This window comes from Eumetopias jubatus, unplaced genomic scaffold (genome assembly GCF_037043125.1).
Source record: "Eumetopias jubatus isolate StellerSeaLion01/CBP00866 unplaced genomic scaffold, mEumJub1_p1.0 scaffold_14, whole genome shotgun sequence".
Lineage (NCBI taxonomy): Eukaryota > Metazoa > Chordata > Mammalia > Carnivora > Otariidae > Eumetopias > Eumetopias jubatus.
Window position 1 is genome coordinate 108614987 of NW_028274820.1, and position 25232 is coordinate 108640218.

The 25232-nt window shown below is 43.3% G+C and overlaps 1 protein-coding gene across 9 annotated transcripts in view; it reads left to right on the forward strand.

Annotated features, from left to right (window-relative positions):
* DYNC2I1 (dynein 2 intermediate chain 1) overlaps positions 1-25232 on the forward strand; it is an 85830-nt gene that overhangs the window by 5508 nt on the left and 55090 nt on the right. For 7 of the 9 annotated variants that reach the window (XR_003607443.2, XR_003607442.2, XM_088018656.1 and 4 more), the window contains exons 2-8: positions 9015-9068; positions 10243-10660; positions 11931-12022; positions 14462-14770; positions 19606-19682; positions 20930-20984; positions 23555-23623. Coding sequence is in view for 7 of the 9 variants with exons in the window: in XM_088018656.1 (XP_087874782.1) it covers positions 9015-9068; positions 10243-10660; positions 11931-12022; positions 14462-14770; positions 19606-19682; positions 20930-20984; positions 23555-23623 (1074 nt within the window). In the remaining 2 variants the exon portion in view is untranslated. The remainder of the gene's footprint in view (positions 1-9014; positions 9069-10242; positions 10661-11930; positions 12023-14461; positions 14771-19605; positions 19683-20929; positions 20985-23554; positions 23624-25232) is intronic. The other 2 variants (XM_028092386.2, XM_088018657.1) reach the window with 1 other exon arrangement.

The window sequence follows — 25232 nt, forward strand, 5'->3', positions numbered from 1 at the left end:
TAGGATATAGTGTCCTTCCTCATCTCTTATTACAGTCTTTGTTTTAAAATCTAGTTTGTCTGATATAAGGATTGCCACCCCAGCTTTCTTTTGGTGTCCATTAGCATGGTAAATGGTTTTCCACCCCCTCACTTTCAATCTGGGGGTGTCTTTGGGTGTAAAATGAGTCTCTTGCAGACAGCATATTGATGGGTCTTGTTTTTTAATCCAATCTGATAGCCTGTGTCTTTTGATTGGGGCATTGAGCCCATTTACATTCAGGGTAACTATTGAAAGGTATGAATTTAGTGCCATTGTATTACCTGTAAGGTGACTGTTAACTGTCTGTTGTCTGTGTTCGTTTCTGCTCTTTGCTGTTTTTAGGTTCTCTCTTTGCTTAGAGGACCCCTCTCAATATTTCTTGGAGGGCTGGTTTCGTGTTTGCAAATTCCTTTAGTTTTTGTTTGTTCTGGAAGCTTTTTATCTCTCCTTCTATTTTCAATGATAGCCTAGCTGGATATAGTATTCTTGGCTGCATATTTTTCTCGTTTAGTGCTCTGAAGATATCTTGCCAGTCCTTTCTGGCCTGCCAGGTCTCTGTGGATAGGTCTGTTGCCAATCTAATGTTTCTACCATTGTAGGTTACATATCTCTTCTCCCGAGCTGCTTTCAGGATTTTCTCTTTGTCTCTGAGACTCGTAAGTTTTACTATTAGATGTCGGGGTGTTGACCTATTTTTATTGATTTTGAGAGGGGTTCTCTGTGCCTCCTGGATTTTAATGCCTGTTTCCTTCCTCACATTAGGGAAGTTCTCTGCTATAATTTGCTCCAATATACCTTCTGCCCCTCTCTCTCTCTCTTCTTCTTCTGGGATCCCAATTATTCTAATGTTGTTTCGTCTTATCGTATCACTTATCTCTCGAATTCTGCCCTCGTGATCCTGTAGTTGTTTCTCTCTCTTTTTCTCAGCCTCTTTATTTTCCATCATTTTGTCTTCTATATCGCTGATTCTCTCTTCTGCCTCATTTATCCTAGCATTTAGTGCCCCCATTTTTGATTGCACCTCATCAATAGCCTTTTTGATTTCGATTTGGTTAGATTTTAGTTCTTTTATTTCTCCAGAAAGGGTTTCTCTAATAACTTCCACGCTTTTTTCAAGCCCAGCTAGTATCTTTAAAGTCATGATTCTGAACTCTAGGTCCGACATCGTACTAATGTCCGTATTGAGTAGGTCCCTGGCTGACGGTACTACCTCTTGTTCTTTTTGCTGAGGTGATTTCTTTCGTCTTGTCATTTTGTCCAGAGGAGAATAGATGAATTAGAGAACAAAAGGCTAACAGGTTTACAACGTCCCCAGCAAATATACTGTATACAAATCAGAAAAGACCTGAAACCAGGGGAAAAGAAAGGGAAAGAAAGAAAAAAGAAAGAGAAAAAGAAAAAAGAAAGAAAAAAAAGATAAAAACAAAAACAAAACAATTCAGAAAAGGCAGAATATGATCAAATATGATCAGGCTAGTGCATAGATCAGTGCCACACACTAGATTTTGGGCGTATTTTGGTCTGTTAGAAAAAAGTGCCTCCTAAAATTTTAAAGGAAGAAAGACATATGTACAAAATAAGGGTTGATACAATGAAGGGATGGAAGATGACTGTAAAGATGAAAATTATAAAAGATTTTATAAAAGGACTTGGTAAGATAAGTTGTTTGAAAAAAGAAAGAAGATTTAAGGAAAAAAAAAAAAAGGAAAAAGGGAGAGAATGTGATCAGGCAGGAGACTAGAACAAAGCCATACACTAGTGGTTTAGGGTATATTTTGCTCTGTTAGAAGAAACTGTACCTCAAAATTTTAAAGAGAGAACAACTTATATATATATGTCAAAAACAAGGATAACTACTATGAAGGGATAAAATATGACTCTAAAAATGAAAAAAAAAAAATAAAAAATGTTTTTTTTTTAAAAAAAGGGATTTATAAGATGTTGGTTGAAAAAGGGAAAAAGAAAAATAAAAAAAAGTCAACAAAAATTAACTTCCAGTAAGTGGTCGCTTCTCTGTTCAGAGAGTTGTTGCTACTCTCCTGTTCGATCTCCTGTTGAGTTCGTAGGTGTTCAGAATGGTTTGATCCCTATTCAGCTGAATTCCTGAGACCAGACAAAATCTAGGTCTCCTACTCCTCCGCCATCTTGCTCCGCCCCCTCCGGTTGATGAGATATTTTTGTAAATAACATTTTCTTTCTTTCCGAAAGATTTAGGATCTTGTCCTTGGTGTTCTGGACACATATGGCAATATGTCTACTGTGGTTCTTTTTTTTCATTCATTATTTTTGACATTTGATTATGCATTTCAAAATGGAACCTCAAGTCTGCCTTTACTTCTAGGACATTTTTTCTATTCTGTATTTCCTTCTTTCTGTCTTCCCCGTTCTTTCTGGAACTCTGATTCGGTCTCCTGTTACATGTTGAATTCATGGCTCATATTTTCCATCTCCTTGACTTTCTTTTTCTATATTCTGATTTCTCCAGCTTTATTGTTAGCTTTATGTACTTGTTAGTTCTAATTTAATTAATTTTTAAGCAAAGAACTTTTATTGTTACAAATAAGGTGGGAGATAGCTTTTTTCAGGTTTTATTTATTTATTAGAGAGAGAGCACAAGCAAGGGGAGCAGCAGCAGAGGGAGAAGCAGACTCCCAGCTGAGCAGGGAGCCCGATGCAGGACTCGATCTCAGGACCCTGGAATCATGACCTGACCCAAAGGCAGGCGCTTAACGGACTGAGCCACCCAGGCGCCCCATTTTTTTAAAGATTGATTTATTTATTTGAGAGTGGGGGGGACGGGTAGGGATGGAGCGAGGCCAAGAGAGAATCTCAAGCAGACTCCTCGCTGAGCACAGAGTGCCACACGGGGCTCGATCCCACGACCTAAGATCACAACCTGAGCTGAGACCACGAGTCAGACACTTCACTGACTGCACCACCCAGGCACCCCAAAGAGGGAGATAGCTCTTAAAGCACTGTCTCCCCTTGGGGTTAGAGTAGGAAGCTTTTTTTTTTTTAATTTTTAAAAATTAAAAAAATTAAATTATTCCAGTATAGTTAACATACGGTGTTATATCAATTTCAGGCGTACAGTATAGTGATTCAACAATTTCCTACATCGCACAGTGCTCATCCAGACAAGTGCACTCCTTAATCCCCATCACAAATTTAACCCCTCCCCCCACCCCTCCCCTCTGGTAACCATGAGTTTGTTCTCCAGAATTAAGAGTGTTTCTTGATTTCTCTCTCTTTTCCCTTATGTTCATTTGTTTCATTTATTAAATTCCACATATGAGTGAAATCATATGGTATTTGTTTTTCTCTGACTGACTTACTTCACTTAGGATAATCTCTAGTTCCATCCATGTCCTTGGATATGGTGAGATTTTATTCTTTTTTATGGCTGAGTAATAGCCCATTGTGTATATATACATCTTCTTTATCCACTCATCAATCAGTGAACACTTGGACTGTTTCCATAATTTGACTAGTATAGATAATGCTGCTATAAACATTGGGATGCATGTATCCCTTTGAATTAGTATTCTTTTTTTAAATAAAGATTTTTCTTTTTTTTTAAATTTCCTTTTTTTTTTTTAAGGATTTTATTTATTTTTTGACAGAGAGAGAGAGACATCGAGAGAGGGAACACAAGCAGGGGGAGTGGGAGAGGGAGAAGCAGGCTCCCTACAGTCCCAGGACCCTGGGATCATGACCTGAGCCGAAGGCAGACGTTTAACGACTGAGCCACCCAGGTGCCCCTAAATAAAGATTTTTCTTTATTTCCTTGGGTCATTTTCTTTTAGGGTCATTTTCTCCATTTGTTTTTCTTGATTCTTCTCTTTTTTATGTCAGTGTTTTCTCAACTGTCTGATTGACTTTTCATATTTATGAATGAACCACCAGGTTTATTAAAGTAAGTTTTTTGAATAGTAGGGGTTTGCTCTCCTGGTTCCTGCTCAGTCTTCTCCCTGAATTGTTTGTAAAGCCCTTGTTCTTAAGCACTGAGATAGGATTCCAGAGCAGGCACAGAGATTCTTCAGGCCCTTCACTCCCAAAACCATTTAATTATCAGACACGTACCTCTCTATTAGATCTCACCCAGATAAGTTCTCTTCTGTGTCTTTTTGTGATTCTGGCTGACATAGTTCACCAAGTTGATTACATTTTTCATTACTTTGAATTATTTTGGGGGTTGTTTTCTAATGCATATTTATAAAATAAACATTTCAAAGTAGCAAAAGCAGCTATTTCCTGGCAGCTAATGAATCCCCATATTAGGTTCTCATTTGCAAGTTGGTCGTTAACTTTTTAGGAAGTTAATCTGGTTATTAGAACCTTGTTATGCAATTATTATAGTGCTACAGAATTAGTGTATTTTGTTCCATAAAGTCAAGGGACGAGTAAAACCTCTATGCAGTGATTGGAATAAAATTGTACTCGACTTTTTGGTGTTGTTTTATTGTAACTTTATCATGTACCAGGCTTTTCCTTAGGTTTGTGTCACTATATTTATTTGCTGACATCACTTCTATCACTAATATAACCAGTTTTGTGTTCATTATTTCTACTAAGATCATAACAAGGTTCAGTATTTTGTAGCTATTTATAGGAAATAAAACTTAATAGTGTGTTTGCTGACTTTACAGCTGCTTGATAAAGGTAGTGAGTTTTCAGTGTTTTTTTTTTTTTAAGATTTTATTTATTTATTTGACAGAGAGAGACACAGTGAGAGAGGGAACACAAGCAGGGGGAGTGGGAGAGGGAGAAGCAGGCTTCCCGCTGAGCAGGGAGCCCAATGTGGGACTCGATCCCAGGACCCTGGGACCACGACCCAAGCCGAAGGCAGATGCTCAACCGACCGAGCCACCCAGGCGCCCCAAGTGTTAGTTCTTTAAAAACATTTTAGTTTACCTTGCTTCTAGTGTTTGACTTTTATTAATTTCTATGTTCAATGATAATTTTAGAAATTTCTAATTTTTTGTTACATACCAAACAATTGGTAATGTGTGAGTTTATTATCATGAAATTTATTAATCATAGCTTAAAAGGTATGAACACACATATATATAGATAAATATATATATGTGTATGTATTTAGTTTATCCTTAGAATAAAATAAATTTCTTGTCTTTTTAAATGTAGATATGAAATTTGAATTGCTGTGTTACAGCCATTCACTGTTAACTGCTGTTAACTATTTAGGTCGGTGCAGTGCAGCTTCATTCTGTTTTTAGAAAGGCTGCATGTTCTAGGGCAAATACCCTGGGCTCTTGGAGAGTTGGTCCTCACTAACCCACTTACAAGGTTCTCCTGCATGAAGAAAACTGACTAACATTTAGGGGCTTCTGACAGCCTAAGGCTATGTCCCTGTGATGACCCAGCCCCCTTTGAGTTCCTGTCTGGCAAAGCCCAGGGCTGTCAGAATGGCAGTGTGTTTGGTCAGCACCTGGATAGGCCTGCCCCTCCCTTTCTAGTGCATTTACAGTTTTGCATCCTTCCTCTGTCCCTGAGATGTCTGTGTGTCTCTACTACCCAGGAGTGTTTCTCTCTAGGACCTGAAAGCCATCCTGCAACTAGAATCCCCAGGAAGGATGAGGCCTCTGCCTCCAGGTCTCTATGGGAAGGTAGGCTCCTGACTTCCATAGCTGCCAGCCTGCAGACACTTATGTGTCTGGCCTGGCTGCATTTATGCTGACCAGCCCTGCGTGATTTTCTCTTCCCCAGCTGCTCCGTTTAATGTGCCCAGCCACCCCTGCACAGATGGGAATGGAGCTCAGCTGTCCCCTGCTGTCGGCAGTTTGTCTTGGACCTTCTCCCCACACTGCTAATCTGCAGTCAGCCCCCGAAAGGACTCAGTCTGCGGTCAGCCTCGCCCTTGCAAGTCAGACTCAGTGCCATCTGAGCTTTGGTGTCCTGTGCCTGGTGCAGCATCTGCACATTAGGGCTCTTGTTTGCAGATGCACGCGTCCACAACGTCGAGTCTGTCGTCTGGAACGTTAGAAACGACCTGCACATTCTCAGCCAGGCTGTGTGCCTGTTGGTGTGCTAACAAGCAGGGATGAGAGGGATAGCTGTGGAACAACCAGTAATCCAGTTTACTTGATTACTTGAGCAGCCAATAATTTGTTTCTAAGTAATCGAATTTATAATATAAAACATTTTCTAGCATTAAGGGGTAATTTTGAAAAAGACAGCCAAAGGTAAATTATGTCTCAATCCTAAAGCTGTGTGTGAGCCAGCCTCCCCTCTTTGCGTCTGTTGGCAAATGCACTAGCTGGTCTGTTGTTCTGTGGGCTTGGGAGGCCACCTTCTGTGGGCCTGGGTTGGGTTTGGGGCAGTGGGACTGGACAGGAAGAATGGATTTCTTTCATTTTAGGAAACATATTATGAGAAGTAGTAGGACTTGTTGATGGGTTGCATCTGATCTGAGACTGGAGTGTCAGTGCCCTGTCCACCAGGCCACTCTTGGCATGCAGCCCAGCCACAGCGACCGGCAACCAGGATGCTGAGGGCAAGGGTGCGTAGCCCCCAGGTGTCAGGAGCTGTGGCAGCTGTTGTCAAACAATTTGTGGAAAACAAAACAACTTCGCACTTTTAACCCTTTATTAACACGCAACTAATGGGTTCAGCTGACATTTAGCTTTAACATTCGGCAAGCGAGTGAGTGTTTGCTCAGCCAAGATGGTGCTGGGTGTTGAAGGCATCGGGTGGCTGCACAGTGCTGCCAATCCAGGACACCCTGGAAGCTCGTGGGTTGGGTGGTGTTTGGAGGCAGGCATGATGTTCCGGGATCTATGTGCTTTGGGGAAACTGCTTTTTGGGAATAGGGAAGTGGGGCTAGAGGGGTGACTGGGGATAACAGGCCCCGAGCATGACCCCAAGAGTGAGACTCTGGCTTTCCTGCCTCTGAGTTTGGCTCAAGAATAAACAGTACATAGTGTAATGAGGGAAAAGGACCCTGGCCCAGGAGGAGCTGTTCTGCAGCTTCTGCCTCTGGAAAGGATGGTGGGTGAGGTGTCCGTGCTCCCACAGCCTCCTCCTGGGGTGTCAGCATGAGGTGGAGGAGAAGTGCAGAGAATTCCTTTGAAGTCCTGCTGTACTCTAGGGGCAGACGGACAGCACCATGAAGGCTGTCTAAGGCTCTCCCCGCACAGGGCTCCAGAGAGCCTCGTGGTAAATGGGCATCATTGAGCCGGCTCACCAGGTGGCTCATGTGAGATGCTGGTCGGCTACACTGGGGCTCTTTCTGGAGTTGCTCATTTTACATGCAGCGGACACGCAGCCCGGGGTCACCTGGTGTGGACATTGACCTCCATGGAGTTGAACTCTCAGGTTTGCCTGTGTGTGGACTGAGTAATCCTGTAGCTTGAAGGGTTTGCTGTGTAGGCAGCTCCCCTCTTTTGTTTTCAGAGTGGGGTTTATTCCCCTTATAGGGGGAAGCGCTGCCTTTCTATTCTGTACTTGGAGAGACCAGAGTTTAACTGGTGTCTCTGTTCCACAGGGCAGGGGCTGAAATGCTGGTGAATTTGGTCTTTAAGAGAGTGGAGGGTAAAAAAGACAAAAGGCTCCTGGTCTGAAGCACTCTGTCTACACATATGTACGCAGAGTTCCTAAAAATACATGTGACACGTGAGGGCTGGGATAGGGCATGAGGGAACTGTGTGTTATTTTATAACATAAACCATTAATTTTTTAAATGACAAAAGACATTTAAAAGAAACAAAGAAAGAAAAATCTTTAGGGGGTGAGCAAGGCCATTTGCCTGATTTTCAAGGGCCCAAAGCTGGGTTGGTGAAAAGGGCAGAAGGAGGATCTTGTGGTCTACCAGAGAGCTGTTGCCTGCAGGGTTTTTACCTGTCAGCATAAGTCATGTAATTACATCTAGGAGGAGGCCCAGTCCATGGGCCCTGGCTGGTGCCCTTCCCCTCTGTAGGGGTCTCTAGCTCTTGTCCTCTCTCAGGGGCACACGAGCTCTCTGTTCAGTTTGGACCATGTGTTCGGAAAAGGTCCTGTGTTAAACCTCTACACAGAGCAGTGAACTTGAGACAAAAATTTTTAATGTTCAGAAACTATAAGTTATAACTATGCTAATTGCTACTGATCATCTTACACCATATCTTGCTGAGGACCCATTTTGTTAAGTCAACCAATTTATCAAAAAATACGTTTTCTCATTATAGTAGATCACAGTAAATTTTGTGGTTATAGTATGCGTTGGCTAGATTCTTATAATTGATTGCTTTTTATTTTTAGTTAGTATTTATGAACTATTGTGAACTGTTTTTCTGTTTCCTTAACTTTCACATTACCAGGAAGATGTTTGGTGGCTTATCCATGAATAAGTTTTTGTTTTTCATTTGTACTACATTTGCTTTAAATCTGAAACTTACAAAAATCTTACTTTTTTTGTACCCTCAAAGCAGTGTTTCTCAAAGGGAAAGTGAAATAATCTGGATAAATCTACCATGTTGTCTATAGGAAACATCCTTGATTAATTTGCTTAGTGAGTTTCTTCATTATCTAAATCTGTCTTGTATGTGGCCGGTGAATTGTGTATGCGCTTATGGAGGAGTCATGTTGCTGCATGCTCAGTACCTGGGGGCAAGGGGGGCGGGGCGCAGCCTGCCAGGTAGGGACACTCCAGGGGCATCTCCTCTGTTGGCAGCCAGAAACACTGTTGGGCAGTGGGACTGGGCACTGACAGGCATTGGGTGACATGGAAGGTGGAGAGTGGGGAGTGTGTTTTACCTACACTTATAAAGTAGCCAGAGGAACACATTCTATAATTGTTTATAGGTAATCTTAGACTAGGGAATAGTTTTTTAAAATTTGCATTACTATTACCTTTTTTCCTAGTAGGTAGTAATTTCTTGCATGTCAAGGACTAATTGCCATTGACTTAAATGACCTAATGAAAAAGCAGCTCACTAGAGTGTACAAAATTAGTTTTTTAAACTTTAAAAATTCTAACTTTATACTTTTCTTTTTAGAGAAGAACAAAAGATGATACTTGGAAAGCAGATGACCTCAGAAAACATCTTTTGGTACTGTATCTTAAAGATTTGAGTTGGGGTCCTTTTGGAGCTTGGACGGTTTCTTGGACGGTTTTACCTGCTTCTCAACTTTGCTTCTGTGTGGCTCATTTCAGAAGTGTTTTTGACTCAGAGATAAAGCCGTATCGTTAATAGGTCTGGAACTGTGGTGGGACAGGGTTGCCCTGCTCAGCCCAGCATCCCAGCAGCTCCATCAGGTTTCTGTTATGGGTCAGGGCTTGGGCCATATGTGTCGGGGTGTGCGTGTATGTGTGTGGTGTGCATTGAGTGCATGTGTGTGGTGTGTGCGCGCATGTATGTGTGTGTGGTTTATCTGTGTGGTGAGTTTGCATGCGTGTGTTTATGTGTGTGTGTGTGCATGTGTCTGTGTGTGTGGTGTATGTGGAGGGAACTTTGGGCTGAGAAAATGAGTAAAAGGAAAATCCCCCTTTGCATTGGAGTCGGGAGGCCAGAGAGGGCAGCGCCCAGGCTCTACCAGTCCACTGTCCACTGCAGACCCAACAGGGAGAGATGCATCTCCCAGTGGATACTATTTTACTATCCCGGAAGGAGAAAGGAAGGTTTCCTCCTGCCCTGGCAACAGCTCAGCCAGCGAGAAGCCACTACACTTCCCAGCTCCAAGTTAACACCAACGGACTTTTAGATTAATGCAGCCCCTCCCAGTGCCCCCTCTCCTCTGTAAAAGAGCCTCCTCCCTTTGTTCTGCAGAATCACCTATGGTTTTGCCATAGCGTAATTGTCCCAGATTGCAATTCTCTGCTGTTCCTGAATAAACCCATTTTTGCTGGTAAAGTAACCGGGGTTAACAGGGGTTGAGATCAAGACCTCCTGAGAATTTTATAGGGGTGAGGGGCCGGTCAGTCCTTGTTCTTGGAGTTGGACCCAGGCTGTTAGTGTCTCAGAGACTTTAAGATGTAGCTTCAGTAACCCTTTCTTTTTCTTTCTGTTCCATGTGGTAGTTCAGATTTGACTTGCCAGCAGATGCGAATGTCTCTGGTAAATGGGTGCCCATTGCCAGTCATAGAAATGCTCAGTCTGATTTTGCATTCAGAGACTCTTCTTCCAGGCCCATCTTGCTGGGATGGAAAGCAGTTGCAGCTAGTGTTAAGACCCCTCATTGAGTATGACTCCGATTCCAAATTCTGCTTTTTTTCTCTTGGTTTAGGCTGCACAATCAGGTAGTCCCAAGGAAGATAAGAAACACAGAGAAAAGAAGCTGCATAAGGAGTCAGAAATGGACCTCCCTGAATACAGAGAGCCCAAGCACGGGGGCCCAGACCGAGACAGCAAGTACAGAGAGAGGCCTGGCGAGAGAGATGGCCCCGTGTCCAGGGAGAACCCTCATGGGGACAGAGAAAGAGAAAAGCGAAGGGAAAGGAGAAAGGACTCCAGAGACCGGGACAGAGAAAGGCATAAGGAGAAACACCGAGAGCAGGACACGGAGAAGTCTCACGGTAAAGGAAAAGACAGGGGCAAGGCCAGAGACCGCGGAGCTGAGAGGGAGGAGCGCGGGCGGACGGCTGCCTGCGCCGTCCCGCCGGGCCGGCCGCTCCTGGGCAGAGCAGAACGCGAGACCCGAGCAGGTGCGTGTTTCCGCCGCGGAACCTTGGCAGCTGGTGCGGCTCCACACCCCCTCGGAGGCGCGCTGCGTGGCTGGTGGCTGCATCTTGTCTGTATCTCTCCATAGAAGAGCTTAGTGCTCAGGGGCATTTCCCTGTCTTGCAAGGCTCGCTCGTCGTATTTTCTTTCATGATTTTCATAAATGTCTTAGCTTGACCTTGGGGGTATAGGCCTCTGTGGTGTGTGTGTGCAGGTATGTATGTACTTTTCACTGTTTTTTTTTTTTTTTGACATTTTAAAAACTCAGTGAATGAAAGGAGTAACAATTTTCTCAATATTTACTACAGTTTTACTATTAAGGTACATTTTAGACTACCTGGCTAAAGCTCAGTCCACATTGTAAATATCTGAAAATAATGCTCTTTAATTAGAAGAATTCCCCAAAAGTGTCAGTTTTATTCTAAGCAAGATTTAAATATTTTTATCTAATTCCCAGGAATTCTAAGATAAATGTGCATACTTCCCCCCATGTAAGTATCGTCATTTTTTTACTGTACAAATAGTATATGTTTTTCTAAAAAATTCTAACTAGCTAATGTAAACAAAAAGAACATACTTAAACAATACATAATAATTCTTAGATTTGTCACAAAGGCTTGAGGTCCTGGTCATGAACAGGACGGAAACCACGGCCTGTTGTTCACGTCCCCTCTTATCACTGTTGCCTTCTGCTCCCGAGGCCGCTGCCTGGGTCTGCACGGAGCCCAGAAGCAGGGCACCTACTGGGGCGTGAGTGTGCATTTTTGTTGGGTAAAGTGTACTTAGGGGTGGGATTATGGGTTAATGGGGTCACCACTCGGCATGTTTAACAGAAACTTCCTTACTCTCCATTGCCTCTTTTCACGGTTATTGTATTGATGTTCTTGGTATGTATTTCTAATAATATCTTTTTTGCTTCTCTGCTTCCCTGAGCACCTCGGTCAGTGGCCAGGTACTCAGATGCCGTGTGTGTGGGCTAGTGCCCCTCTTGAGTTTCCAGGGGGTCAGTCGGATCTTCTCCAGATTGCCTCAGTTGCCATTGCGGTCTCCCTCCTTAGCCCATTTTAAGTTTAGATTCTAGGACTTCTCATGCTTGATATTGAAGGCTGTGTTTTAATTGAAGAATATGTTTTCATATGTGTTAACATATACTACATAATGATGCAATATGTACAGTAAAGACTGCAGCAAGATGTTAGGTCATTCTGATGTGCTGACGTTTGGAAATGTCAAAAATATGTTCTGTTTTTGTAGTAAGCAGAGTGAGAACGGAAGAGAAGGAGAGGAGAGATGGAGACCCTGAGAGGGGAGACGAGGAGAGAGAAAGACGATACAGAGAGAGAAAGGTACGTGGGAAATCCAGAAGGGCTTTCCAGAGTCTGCAGAGCACAGCCTGTTCCTGCATTGTTAGTAGAAGCAGTTTTGGAAAGTGTTGTCACACAGGATGTAGGGTCTGAGGAAGTTCTCAGCCACTTTTCCTTACGCGTGTGTTGTTTTCTTTCCAGGAGAAATACATGGTGGCTTTGGAAAATTTAGAAAATACAAATAGATAGTAAGAAGAAAATAAAAACAAATTCCACCCCAACACGATTATTGATAACATTTAAGTATATACCCTAACAGAGTAGGTTTACATATGCATTTGTGTATGTATACATATATGTTTTCTTAAATTGGATTTTTACTCTTTTATGAACTTTTTTTTTTAAAGATTTTATTTATTTATTTATTTATTTGAGAGAGAGAGAATGAGAGATAGAGAGCACGAGAGGGAAGAGGGTCAGAGGGAGAAGCCGACTCCCTGCCGAGCAGGGAGCCCGATACGGGACTCGATCCCGGGACTCCGGGATCATGACCTGAGCCGAAGACAGTCACTTAACCAACTGAGCCACCCAGGCGCCCCTCTTTTATGAACTTTAAACTGGATACATTTGGAACATTTTTCTAAGTCATATTTCTATATAATATTAATGGCTGTACAATATAATGATATGGGTGTGTCAATTTTCTTGATACATCTGCTTTTTTTTTTTGGACACTTAGGTTGCTTCTGAATTTTTTTTTTTATTATAAAGACATCCATGGGGTAAAGTTTTTGCATTTATTCATAATTATTTTCCTATGATTAATTTCTGGAAATGAACTTGCTAGATGAAAGTAAATGTAAACTTACCCCATTTGCTGTACAGAAAAGCTGTAATTATTTATATCATCAGAGTGTAATTTGCCATGTCCAAAGCAGCAACTAGGCATGATCATAATTTTTAATCTTTGCTAATTTGATTCAGAACAAAGGAACACTTCTGAACATTTTATGAAAGGGTTTACTGCCCTCTTGTTAGTTACCCCTCTGCATGTTTGCTTACTTTCCTAATGGAGCATTTATTCTAAGAGTACTTTAAAGATGAACTCCCTGCTAGTTATTTCTGTTTCCATTTATGTTTTGAATTTTGTTTGTGGGATCTTTGTTTTTTTTTTTTTTTTTTTTTAAAGATTTTATTTATTTATTTGACAGAGAGAGACACAGTGAGAGAGGGAACACAAGCAGGAGGAGTGGGAGAGGGAGAAGCGAAGCAGGCTTCCCGCAGAGCAGGGAGCCCGATGTGGGGCTCGATCCCAAGACCCTGGGATCATGACCTGAGCCGAAGGCAGACGCTTAACGACTGAGCCACCCAGGCGCCCCTGGGATCTTTGTTTTTATTAGTAAGTTTAAAGTTACGAGGTAGTCAGGTCTGTCTTTCCTTGTTTTGGTTGTTGATGTAATGCTCAGAGAGCCTTTTCCCCACACCAGGATTACGTAAGTAGTTGCCTGTATTTTGTTCTGGGTCCTTATAATTTTTTTAACACTTAAATCTTTAATCCCCATAGAATTGATTTTGGTGATAGGTATGTGGTTGTAATCTAACTTTACGACTGAGGAGTTTGGTCATGGAGCTTGCCAGCACGTTTTTCTTTAGGAAGGTTATCCTGGCAGAGATGAGCAGAGTGCGTGGGAATCAGATGAAGGAGAGGAGTCGGGAGGCTGCTGGGCAGCCACGGGGTGGGGGGTGGTGGCAGGAGTGGGATCCATGGGGACTAAGCCGAGAAGGAGGTCAGGGCCCTGTGGCTGGAGGGCGAGCAGTGACCCACTGTTGGGTGTGAGTAGAGGAGGCCCTCGGTGGGAGGAAAGGGCAGTTCCATTTGGGGTTCAGTTGAGATATACTGATGATGCTCCCAAAACTGAGTCTGAGCCAAAAATATGACATGTCAGCAGCATGTTCTGCAAAGAGCTGTGCGTCACCATGTGATGGATGTCACCACTTATTACTGAGCACCCACAGTGGTTTTGGGGAATCAGAGATGACTACACAGTGGTGCCTGGTTTTAGGAATCTCCCTGTGAGGGAGCAGATGCGTGAACTGCCAAGGACAGAGGCTGGTAGGGTGCGTGGTGCTCTGCTCACAGAGGTTACACATCTCACAGGAGGCACTAGGGTTGGTGGAGTGCAGGACGCATTCACAGCTGGGGAGAAGGTGACAGGAGTGACAGGGACGGGCTGTGGAGGACGGGGGCATACTTGCCATGCTGAGGAGTTTGCTCGTGGTTTTCCATATCAGGGTGAAGGCAGGAGTGCAATGTAGCCACTACCCAGTGGGTTGTGTGGCCAGCAGCGGGTTTTTCTTTCCGGAAGCACATCTTTAGAGTCAGGGTAGAGGAGTGAGTGCAGTGTAGCTTCGCGCACGTGTGAAGGATGGCAGCCCACGTTTCATATGCTCATGCGTTTTTTCCATCTGTCCCACTCAAAGCTGCAGTACGGTGACAGTAAAGACAATCCTCTTAAGTACTGGCTGTATAAAGAAGAAGGTGAAAGGAGACATAGGAAGCAGAAAGAACCAGATCGAGAAAGGAAACATGGAGAAAAAAGCAGCACAAGGGAAAAAAGAGAAAAGTATCCAAAAGAAAAAAGTAATTCCTTCTCTGACAAGGAGGGGGAAGAAAGACACAAGGGAAAACGACACAAGGAAGGTTTTCAGTTCGATGAGGAGAGGCGCCAGAGTAACACGGCTGAAAAGGAGAGGTTGTCAAGAGAAGACCTTAAGAGAAGAGAGTCCAAGGTACCGTTTCTGATGCTTCCTGGCCTCTGTAGTCCCCCTGAGGCTGGCGCTCTTAGAAGAGGTTTCTCTCTCTGTAGCCAGAGGGTAAGATTTGTCGCCTTTGTAGAACGTGATCCAAGTCTGTGTAATGTGATCGGTGCAGAGAAATTGCTGATACAGTAGGAAATATGAAGCCAGATTTTCTGATTATATTGTGAATGTACTTTTATTTGTTTTTTTAATTTTATTATGTTATGTTAGTCACCATACATTACATCATTCATTTTTGATGTAGTGTTCCATGATTCATTGTTTGCATATAACACAACACCCAGTGCTCCACACAGAACGTGCCCTCCTTAATACCCATCACCAGGCTAACCCGTCCCCCCACCCCCCTCCCCTAAAGCCCTGTTTGTCTCTCAGAGTCCATCATCTCTCATGGTTCGTCTCCCCCTCCGAATGTACTTTTAACATATACTCAGAAATCTATCATGAAATTGAAATTTTGAAGATGATATTAAGTGGAAAGTAAATTAATAATACAGCAAAATGTTTGAATCAGAATTAGTAGTGTAGGTTTACAAAACAGAACACAAAAATAAAACTATTGATTGCAAAGGGTCTAATTTTCCTGCCGTGTATATTGATAAAATAACTGCCATTGCTCAATATTTTCCTATACTAATTGTATCTTTTGTTCTCATGTATATACTTTTTGCTGTGCTGTTTTTCCAGACTCTGAAGCAAAGGGATTTCATTCTCCTGTTTCTCAGTGGTGCTCCCTTTCAGGTGCAAGCAAAGTGAGGGTCAGGGGCTGTGAGGCTCAGGAGGGTCAGGCCTTCAGGGGCAGAGACTGGGACCTCTGATTGACTGGTGCCCATCCATGAAAGTATGTGTAAGTCTTTTTAGGGAGGGTTGGTTAAGAATGTCCTGAAAAATCTTTGCAGTTGCTGCCTGGCCTCGTGCCCATCCTGGCTGCCTTTTTGCCGAGTGTGATAAATCACCTCTGCACCTGCCGCCTCCCGTGCCTTTGCCCACACCTTCCCTCACAGCAGGACCCTCACGGGCCCCCACCCTGGCACCTGCAACCTCTGCCCATGGTCAGGACATATGTCATCTGACAGCAGCAGTTTTGTTAACCACATACACATGTGTATCTTGAGCCCCTGGACTGTTTCCCTTGCTAACAGTGTCAATGAGCTTAGGGACCGGAATTGAGAATGGACCCTCACAGACAGGTGTGTGTTCCTCTTGTGTTTTAAATCTCTTTCCCTAGATCAGAATCTTTTTAGTGTGTTTTTCCCAATTTTTTATTAGGAACATTTTTAAACATACAGCAAAGTTGACAAGTTTCCACCACCTAGATCCTACCACTAACATTTTAATAAACTTGCCCATTTTACATTCCCTAGATCAAATTTAGTGACTAAACACAGCCTGTTTGGTTTCCCACAGAAATGCCTTTCTGAGTCTTGTCACAATATACACATTTGGCTTTTATTAACGCTGGATATAAGAAATAGCCCATGTTAATAAAACCACTGCCTTCAGCAATGCTCCTTCCATGAGGATTAACATAATAATTAGTCCCCCTTGAGAGACTCTTCTGATGGATGACCAACTTTTTTTTTTTTGATAATTTGTTCCTATCTGTGGAGGGGCTACTCTGTGCTGGCCTTTGTTCCGTATGCTGAGGACATGGCTGTGACCAAAAGTGTTTATTTTTGTGGCGCTTACATTTCACTGGAGAAGCCATATAAAGAAAGAAACAAATGCGTATACAGTATATTGGAGTGATTAGTGAACATTATGTGTTTAACGTTTTTCTTTGCCTGGACTTTCAGATACTCAAAATATGCTTTTTAACTTAGTTATTATGCTAGCCTGGAGACTGATGTGGTTGCTGCTGAGGTGACCATAAAGTACAAGGGGGCACTATTAATAACTATGCTGGGACCACGGGTACAAACCAGGACTGTTCCCCGGGATTGTGTTCTCCTTTGTTCTCTCTCACTTTCTCTATGTGATTTTTTTTTTTTTTAAGATTTTATTTATTTATTTGGGAGAGAGAGCTAGAAAGAGAGCATGAAGGGGGGCAGATGGAGGGAGGAGGAGCAGGGAGCCCGATGCAGGACTTGATCCCAGGACCGTGGGATCATGACCTGAGCCAAAGGCAGACGCTTAACTGACTGAGCCATCCAAACATCCCTCTTTGTATGATTTTTGATCTGTTATTTTAATTGTGTACCTCCTCCAGTTTTTTCTTTCCTTTCCTTTCCTTTTTTTTTTTTAAGTAGGCTTCACACCCCACATGGGGCTTAAACTCACAACCCTGAGATTAAGAGTCACGTGCTCTACTGACTGAGCCAGCCAGGTGCCCCCTTCTCCAGTTTTCCATTAGGGATGGAGAGGGCATGATTAAGCATAATAACTATAACAAAGTGTCTTCTAGTTATTTATTAGAAGAATCCTGCGTGATGATCCCTCTTTTACTGCTGCTGAACATGGACCCTGCCCCTCTCTGCTTCTGGGGTAGTGACTTCACAGGTCCCTGTGGGCATCTGTTTCTAGCCCAGCACCCTCCCGGCCAGCCCACACGGCTTGGGAACAAGGCACTGAGCTGTTCATGATTACTTTTTCTTCTTCTTCTTTGTACCTAGATAGCCATTAAATCATAATTTTTTCTACCTGGCAGGACTGATTTCATTTTTTCCCCCATTCCAATCTATTTAACAGACTGATGCCAGACTGCTCTTCCTGTTAAACATGTAATTATACTTTTCTCCAATTAATTTTGGAAAAAATTTTAAATACAGGAATAATAAAAAAACAAAAACAAAATTTATCTGTGATCTCAGAGATAATCCATTTTGTAATAAGTGTGTACATACTTACAATTCTTTTTCCCATATGTAAATGAACGCAAAATTGGAATCATGGCTATTTTTTTCACGGTATTCTGGGAAATAGTTTTTTTTTTTTTTAAAGATTTTATTTATTTATTTGACAGAGAGACACAGCGAGAGAGGGAGCAAAAGCAGGGGGAGTGAGAGAGGGAAAGCAGGCTTCTTGCAGAGCAGGGAGCCCAATGTGGGGCTCGATCCCAGGACCCTGGGATCATGACCTGAGCCGAAGGCAGACGCTTAACAACTGAGCCACCCAGGTGCCCCTGGGAAATACTTTTTAGTAATTGGGTATTTAATGGCTATCTGGTACTCTTTCATGTGGTCATAACCTTATTTATTTAACAAGCAACCTAATATGGAACATTCAGGTTACTAATATTTTTTTTATTTCATAAATTATTTGGTGATAAACAGATGGAAAGCCTTAATACATGTCTTTGTTTTCTAGGAATAATTTCCTAGAAGTATTTATAGATGAAAGAAAGTGAATATTTTTAACTGTTTTTTTTTTCATTTTATTATGTTATGTTAATCACCATACATTACATCATTAGTTTTTGATGTAGTGTTCCATGATTCATTGTTTTTGTATAACACCCAGTGCTCCATGCAGTACGTGCCCACCTTAATACCCATCACCAGGCTAACCCATCCCCCCACCCCCTCCCCTCTAGAACCCTCAGTTTGTTTCCCGGAGTCCATAGTCTCTCATGGTTCGTCTCTCCCTCCGATTCCCTCCCCCCTTCATTTTTCCCTTCCTTCTCCTAATGTCCTCCCTGCTGTTCCTTATGTTCCACAGATAAGTGAAACCATATAATTGACTTTCTCTGCTTGACTTGTTTCATTTAGCGTAATCAAGTCAACAAATGGGCAGAAGACATGAACAGACACTTCTCTGAAGAAGACATACAAATGGCTAACAGACACATGAAAAAATGTTCATCATCATTAGCCATCAGTGAAATTTAAATCAAAACCACACTGAGATACCACCTTACACCAGTTAGAATGGCAAAAATGGACAGGGAAAGAAACAACAAATGTTGGAGAGGCTGTGGGGAAAGGGGAACCCTCTTACACTGTTGGTGGGAATGCAAGTTGGTACAGACACTTTGGAAAACAGTGTGGAGGTTCCTCAAAAATTTAAAAACAGAGCTACTCTATGACCCGGCAATTGCACTCCTGGGTATTTACCCCAAAGACACAGAGGTAGTGAAAAGAAGGGCCATATTTTTAACTGTTTTTAAGGCTTTTGGTACACGTTGTGTATTGCTCTCTGGACTTTCTTGGTGGGTCATTTAATCCTGCCTTTTCTGCTCTGCACTTTTTATCTTCATGGATCAGTCCCCAGGTCTGTGAGCTTTCTCTGTCCTGGGGAGCACTTGCCCTGGTACCCTGGGGTCTTCACCTGTCACATTCCGGCCTCATGCCCCTCCCTCTAGGCCATGCTTCCAGCCAGTACTTGCTCAATAGATGCCTCTTTCTTTAAACCACCTACCTGGATTTCTTGGCTTGCAATCTGATGGTTTTAATTTTATTTTTACAAATTCACTTGATTTAAGAGAATTATAGAAGTAGAATTTATAAATCAGTTGTTTAAATTTTCTTTTCTATAGGTGGATGGATCTATGAAATAGCCACATTATGTTGGAAAGTTCATAATTTTAAAGCAGTTTAAGGAACTAGTCAGATTTATCTGAAAGTAATGTGAAATTGATAAGTAGAAATGTCTTTTACTTAGATAACATATAATCTTTTAGTATACCTTTACTCATCTTCTTTGCATTAATTATGTAATCGGCTGAAGGTAGCTGGTCAAAAACAGTAACACCTGTGGTGTCGATGCTTTTGTTAAATTTGGAGTCCATGCTTGTTGTACAGAGTTTACAATTACAGTGACTTCATTATGATATGCTAATGAGTGTCATGGAATTTTTTGTTTCATAGGACAGTGAGCACCGAAACCGGGGTGCAAGTTCAAGGAGAGATCCCATCGGCAGCCGGGAAGGAACGTGCGTTCTCTGGTGACTGTTGTGTGCCCCGTCCTTCTCGTAGAATGTTTGAACATGAGTCTTTCTTACGGGGCCTGATTATAGCCAGTAAATGAGAATGAATTATAGATACGCTTCATTTACTCTTGATATAGCCCCTCCAAATTATATTCTAGGTGCACCTGAGGAGCTTGGAACTTTTTATAAATTCTTAGTCCTATTTTGTTTGTTTTATATTTACTCACATGAACTTGGAGATCAGTACTCACTTTGGGGTGTGAGTGTGTGAGAGGCGGTTCCAACCCTGTAGTACTCGATACCTGGAGAGGGCGGAGTTTCTGCAGGTGGGCTCCCACCCCTTTCACTGCCACCAGTGCCCCGACCAGTCAGGGTGCGGACAACAGAGGAAGTCTGTCTAGCCACAGCCAGGGCATGGACAGCAGCCTGCTGGAATGGCACGTCTACCTCTACTGGGCGTGTTGGGCAGCCCTCCAGAGCTCTTTCTCTGCTGGTAAAAGTCTAGTAACAGTACCTGTTTTGTGTGGGTTTTGTGAAGATCACAGATTAGAGCTTGTATGTAAGATCTCATTTTGTGCATAAGCTCTAGATTTCTTTTTTAAGTTTTTATTTAAATTCCAGTGTAGTTCACATACAGTAATGTTCGTATCAGGTGTACAATGTAGGGATTCAGCACGTCCGTGCACCACCCGGTGCTCATCCCCATTCTGTTTCCCCTGTTTCCCCTGTTTCCGCCCCCCCCCCCCCCCCCCCCCCCCGCCGCCCCTCTGGTCACCAGCAGTGTGTTCTCTGGAGTTAAGAGTCTGTTTCTTAGTTTGCCTCTCTTTTTTCTCCCTTTCCTCCTTTGTTTCAATTCTTAAAGTCCACATATGAGTGAGATCATATGGTATTTGTCTTTCTCTGACTGACTTATTTCACGTAGCACAATACTCTCTCGCTCCATCCATGTTACTGCAAATGGCAGGATCTCATTCTTTTTTTGGGATTGACTAATAAAATTACAGGAGTGTTCTAGAAGTCTCATAAGGATAGAGAGTCATACACACGTACAACTTTGTCAAAACACATAGTTTCTTCTCTCTGCTGAGGCTGTTTTCTTTCTTGGATTGCTGCTGAAATACCAACAATGTAGGAAGACTTTAGTATCCACAGTTGTAATGAGACCTGTCAGACACTGATAAGAGCCTTTGGCTGAAGTGTAAAATGCTTTATGTTTCAAGTCTTTGTTTGAAATTAATTTTGAATTTGATCATACTTTCTAGGTATGCAGAGAATTTAGTAAGAAATAATGGAAAAGATAAAGACTCAAGAAGGAAGGTAAGACATTTATGTTGACTTTATTTTGCAGCAAGATTAGCCATGAGGCTCAGTTTGTGATGCCCTGGAAAGCAGAGCCTGAGACAGGCCTTGCCTGCAGATGGGTTGATTTGAGTGGTAATTCCAGGAGGACATAGTGGACACATTTAGATTAAAAGGCTCAAATAGATTGAAAGTAGAAAAAGGGACCAGATAAAGCGTCACGTGGCAACTGTGTCAGAGCTGGAGTGGCTGCGCTCGTGTCAGCAGGATTGACTCTGAGACGGAATGTTAGTGAAGTGGAGGGCCTTTCCTAGTGATAATCAGCTCGCAGGGAGAGGTCACAATTATAAATGAGCCCGTACCTAACAGAGGAGCCTCAAAATACAGAATTAAAGGGAGGAATGGAGGGTGCCCCCTTTGACCAGGGGATAGAGAGATAGCATTTCATGGCAGCACATTATGCCCCTCAGGGGAAGGGACAAGCTCCTGGAGACAGGAACCCCCACAGCTGTCTCCGGAAGAGGTCGGAAGTCTGGCAGGTGAACACATTGGCTCAGTGTTAGTCTTCCCGCAGGGAGGCCCAGGCTCCGGTGACCTCGTGGGCAAGTTCTGTCCCACATTTGTTACCAACACCAGCACACCACACATGGTCCTGCCCTCTCGTGTCACTGTCTCCTGCGTGTGGAGGGCTGTTCCCGTCTTTGTGTTTCTTACCATCATCGTACATCAGAATAGTCTTCATAGTGAATATTTAGTAACTATGAAGTGGTTGACGCTGGGGGGTTAATTATCATCCAACCATTTTCCTAGTTTGTTGTTTTTTATCATAGGTAATGTGGCAAGCAGATTTGGGTCATTATTTCTGAAGAATAATTTTTCCTGTCACTTTCTTTGGTAGTTATCTGAAACCCATGACCCTGAGATAATCATCTTTAACGTTTTGTGCCATATTTTTGTGTATCTCTTTATTCCATATGCATACACAGAAACACATGGAATTTTACATAAATTAGATCGATCGCAGGGTGTGTGTTATTTTGATGTGGGTATGTTTTATTCATTCAGTTTTGGGGAGTGGTTGGATCACTGACCATCTAGCTAAAGCCACACCTAGGGACAAACGTTAGCCTTACGACAACTTCTTCCCAGGTAATCTTTTTGCTGTATAGTCTCTTATACTTGTATATTAATATATATATTTGGGAGCTGGGGATGCCTTTTTTCTGTTTTGCACACGCACTCCCATCCCCGATGCAGCATCCTGTTTTTCCCAATTCATTGTTCGAATGATGCAGATCTGCCTCACAGTTTTTGTGGATAAATTCTTGAACTGGAGTTGTTGGATGAAAATATATAGATTTTATAGTGTTTTCCTTACGTCTCCCAATTCTTCTAATGAGCTCTAGATTAGCGCTGTTCACTAGAGTTATAATGTCAGCCACATTTATAGTTATAAATTCTCTAGTAGTCATATTAAAAAAGCAAAAAGAAACAATTCATTTTAATAACATGTTATATAATCCAGTATTTCTGGAATACTATTATTCTTTCAACATGTGATCAATATAAAAATTATCAGTAAGATATTTCACATTCTTTTTCTTGCCAACAGAGCAAAATTTGTGATATATTTTTCCCCTGAAGCACTCTTGAAGGTACTTGACATCTCATTTTGGCTTATGATTAGGTCATTTGTTTCATAGCATCAACACTGAGTTTGTCTTGGTTTAATTCTTCAGCATTATGAGAAGCCTATCGTACACCAGAGTAATTTTCTGGACACATGGAAAGCTCCTTATTCTCTTCATGGTAATACGCCATCCCGTCCCCAGTTTTGGGCACTGACTAGTTGTGGGTAGTGGTGTCTAGGACTTGGGTCTTCCTCGTGCCAGTGACCACAACAGGAATGGAAATCAGCGTTTCCCTCACTGGCACAGGGTCACTTTATCTGTCCCTGTCACTAGGAGATAGGTCCACTGGTGCCCCCTCATCTGCAGTTTTGGACACCCGTGGTCAGCAGGGGTCTGGAAGCAGATGGCCCTCCCCTGACGCATCGTCAGAAGGTCAGGCTAGGCAGACGCTGCGTCGCACACTTGCGTCACTCACCTCCCTTCATCTTGTCCCGGGGGCATTCTGTCATCTCAGGTCATTACGAGAAGGGTGAGTGCAGGATGGTAAGATATGTTGAGAGAGTCCAGAGTCACATAACTTTTATTACAGTATATCGTTATAATTGTCTTATTTTATTATTAGTTATTCATTTTTTATGCTTTATCATAGGTATGTATGTGTAGGGAAAAACGTAGAATGTATAGGGTTTGGTACCGACCACAGTTTTAGGCCTCCGCTGGGGGGCTTGGCAAGCATCCTGTGGCTGGGAACCACTGTACTGTTGTTATGCCCATTTCTCAGAGGAGAAAACTGAGGCACCGAGGTTACTTGCCCTCGGTGATCTTGTTTGTATACCTTGGGGCCAGAACCCCAGTCCTCAACCACTGAGGGCAGCGCCTCCGTGGGGCGTGGGGTGGGCTCTGGGATTGCCCTGGAGACCTTCCCTGTGCTGGCTGACTGGCTCTGCTGTCTTCCAGCACATCCGGGAAGAGGGCGCCTCCGTGTGGAAGCTGGCTCAGAGGCATGGGAGAGAAGAAGAAGGCACGGTAAGGAGAGCGCATCTTTCCATTTTTGGTGCTCCTGTCCAAAGGTGTGCTTTTACTGGTGATTCTTTGCTTTCATAGTACCTGTTTATTAGGGTAATTATTACTCCTTTTAGACCACAGAGCATAGGTGTGAATAGGTTTCCGTGTAACACTGGAGAGTCTGGGGTGCTGTTGAGGGCTGGAAGAGTATTGGCTCATTGTGCACGTGCTTGGACGCTGTGGCCGTCCTCCGTGGGGGCGGGGGCGGGGTTTGCAAAGAGCATGGCAGGGAAGAGGGTCCAGCCAAGGGAACAGCCAGCCTTCTCATCATTGCTCTGTATTTATATTCGAGCGGGTTGAGGAGAATTGAAGAAACCAACTAGAGACATCTCAGAAGATGTGATTCATTATCAGTGAAACAGAGTCAAGGTAATAGATAATTTTCAGAAATATATGCCAAACTAGGGAGATCAAGGAAATGGCACTATCTTCTTTTAAGGAGAGATCATTGATAACTCTGAGTACTTTCCAAAGCTGATGAGTGAAAAGCACCATGGCGCCCCACTTAAGGCCCCAGGGAAGGGGTGGTTGAGCTCCTGCTGGTGGTACTTTGTTGTCATCGTCCCTGGCTGGGCTCTGGCTCCACAAAGAGTGATGTGTCAGCCCTGTGGTCCCCTGGCAGAGTGCCTGGCACACCCTGGGGGCGAAGCGTTTGCCGGCCGAGTGGAGGGATCACCTTGGACGTGGTGCAGAGTCCCTGTGGGTATGTGTGTCAGGGGTCTGGTGCACGGGAACAGGGTTCAGCAGTGTGAGGCTGCAAGGTTTGCTTAAAACTCCTGCAAAACCACAGCATTTGTTTTTGTTTCTCTTATCACTTAGCAGGTGTCCTGTCTGTTGGTGCAGTAAATGTGGTGTGCATCATTCACTTTAATGTCCAGTGACTTTATATGACAGTGTGCCAAAAAGGATCTTTTTTAGGGGACAGTTTTTCCTATAAAGTATCTGCATAAAATAACTCTTCCCCACCCCCAGGCAATGAGGTGTCCTTAGTAATCCTTTCAGTCCTGTGGGCATACAAGAATGTGCCTATTTAGAAAGTCAGACCAGGTAGCCACTTAGAGGAACAGCTGGGTTGTGGCATCAAGCTTTGGTTTTGGGCATTGTTTACTGCACAGCACTGCACTGGGTTCTCGAGATGAAAGATGCACTTCCAGGTGGCAGACTGTGCCACTGGGCGCTTCCTGAGCTCTATCGTCTCCTGGATGCCCCTGTCTCTCTTCACACTCACCATATTCTCGCCCTAGGCCCCCTCTCCCTCCTCTGTGCCTGTTTTGGTTGAGTTGCTGACATCCATCCAGTTTTCGCCCCTGAAAACTTGGGGTCATTTTTTACCCTGAAGCCAGGCCACTGTTTTCCTGCCCCTTTGCCCCCCAGGCCCATGCTGCCTGTGGCCAGAGTTCCACTTTACTGTTTCCCCTCCAGAGTAAGAACCGGAGCCCTGGTGAATGTGTGGTGTGTGGGGGCCATCCGGCAGGGGCGTGAAAGCAGGTGTGGTGCAGTCATGCTTCTTTCTAAAGAAGGATGTCTCTGAACTTCAGTGAATGAGAGGGGACATGGCCGGGATGGGGGT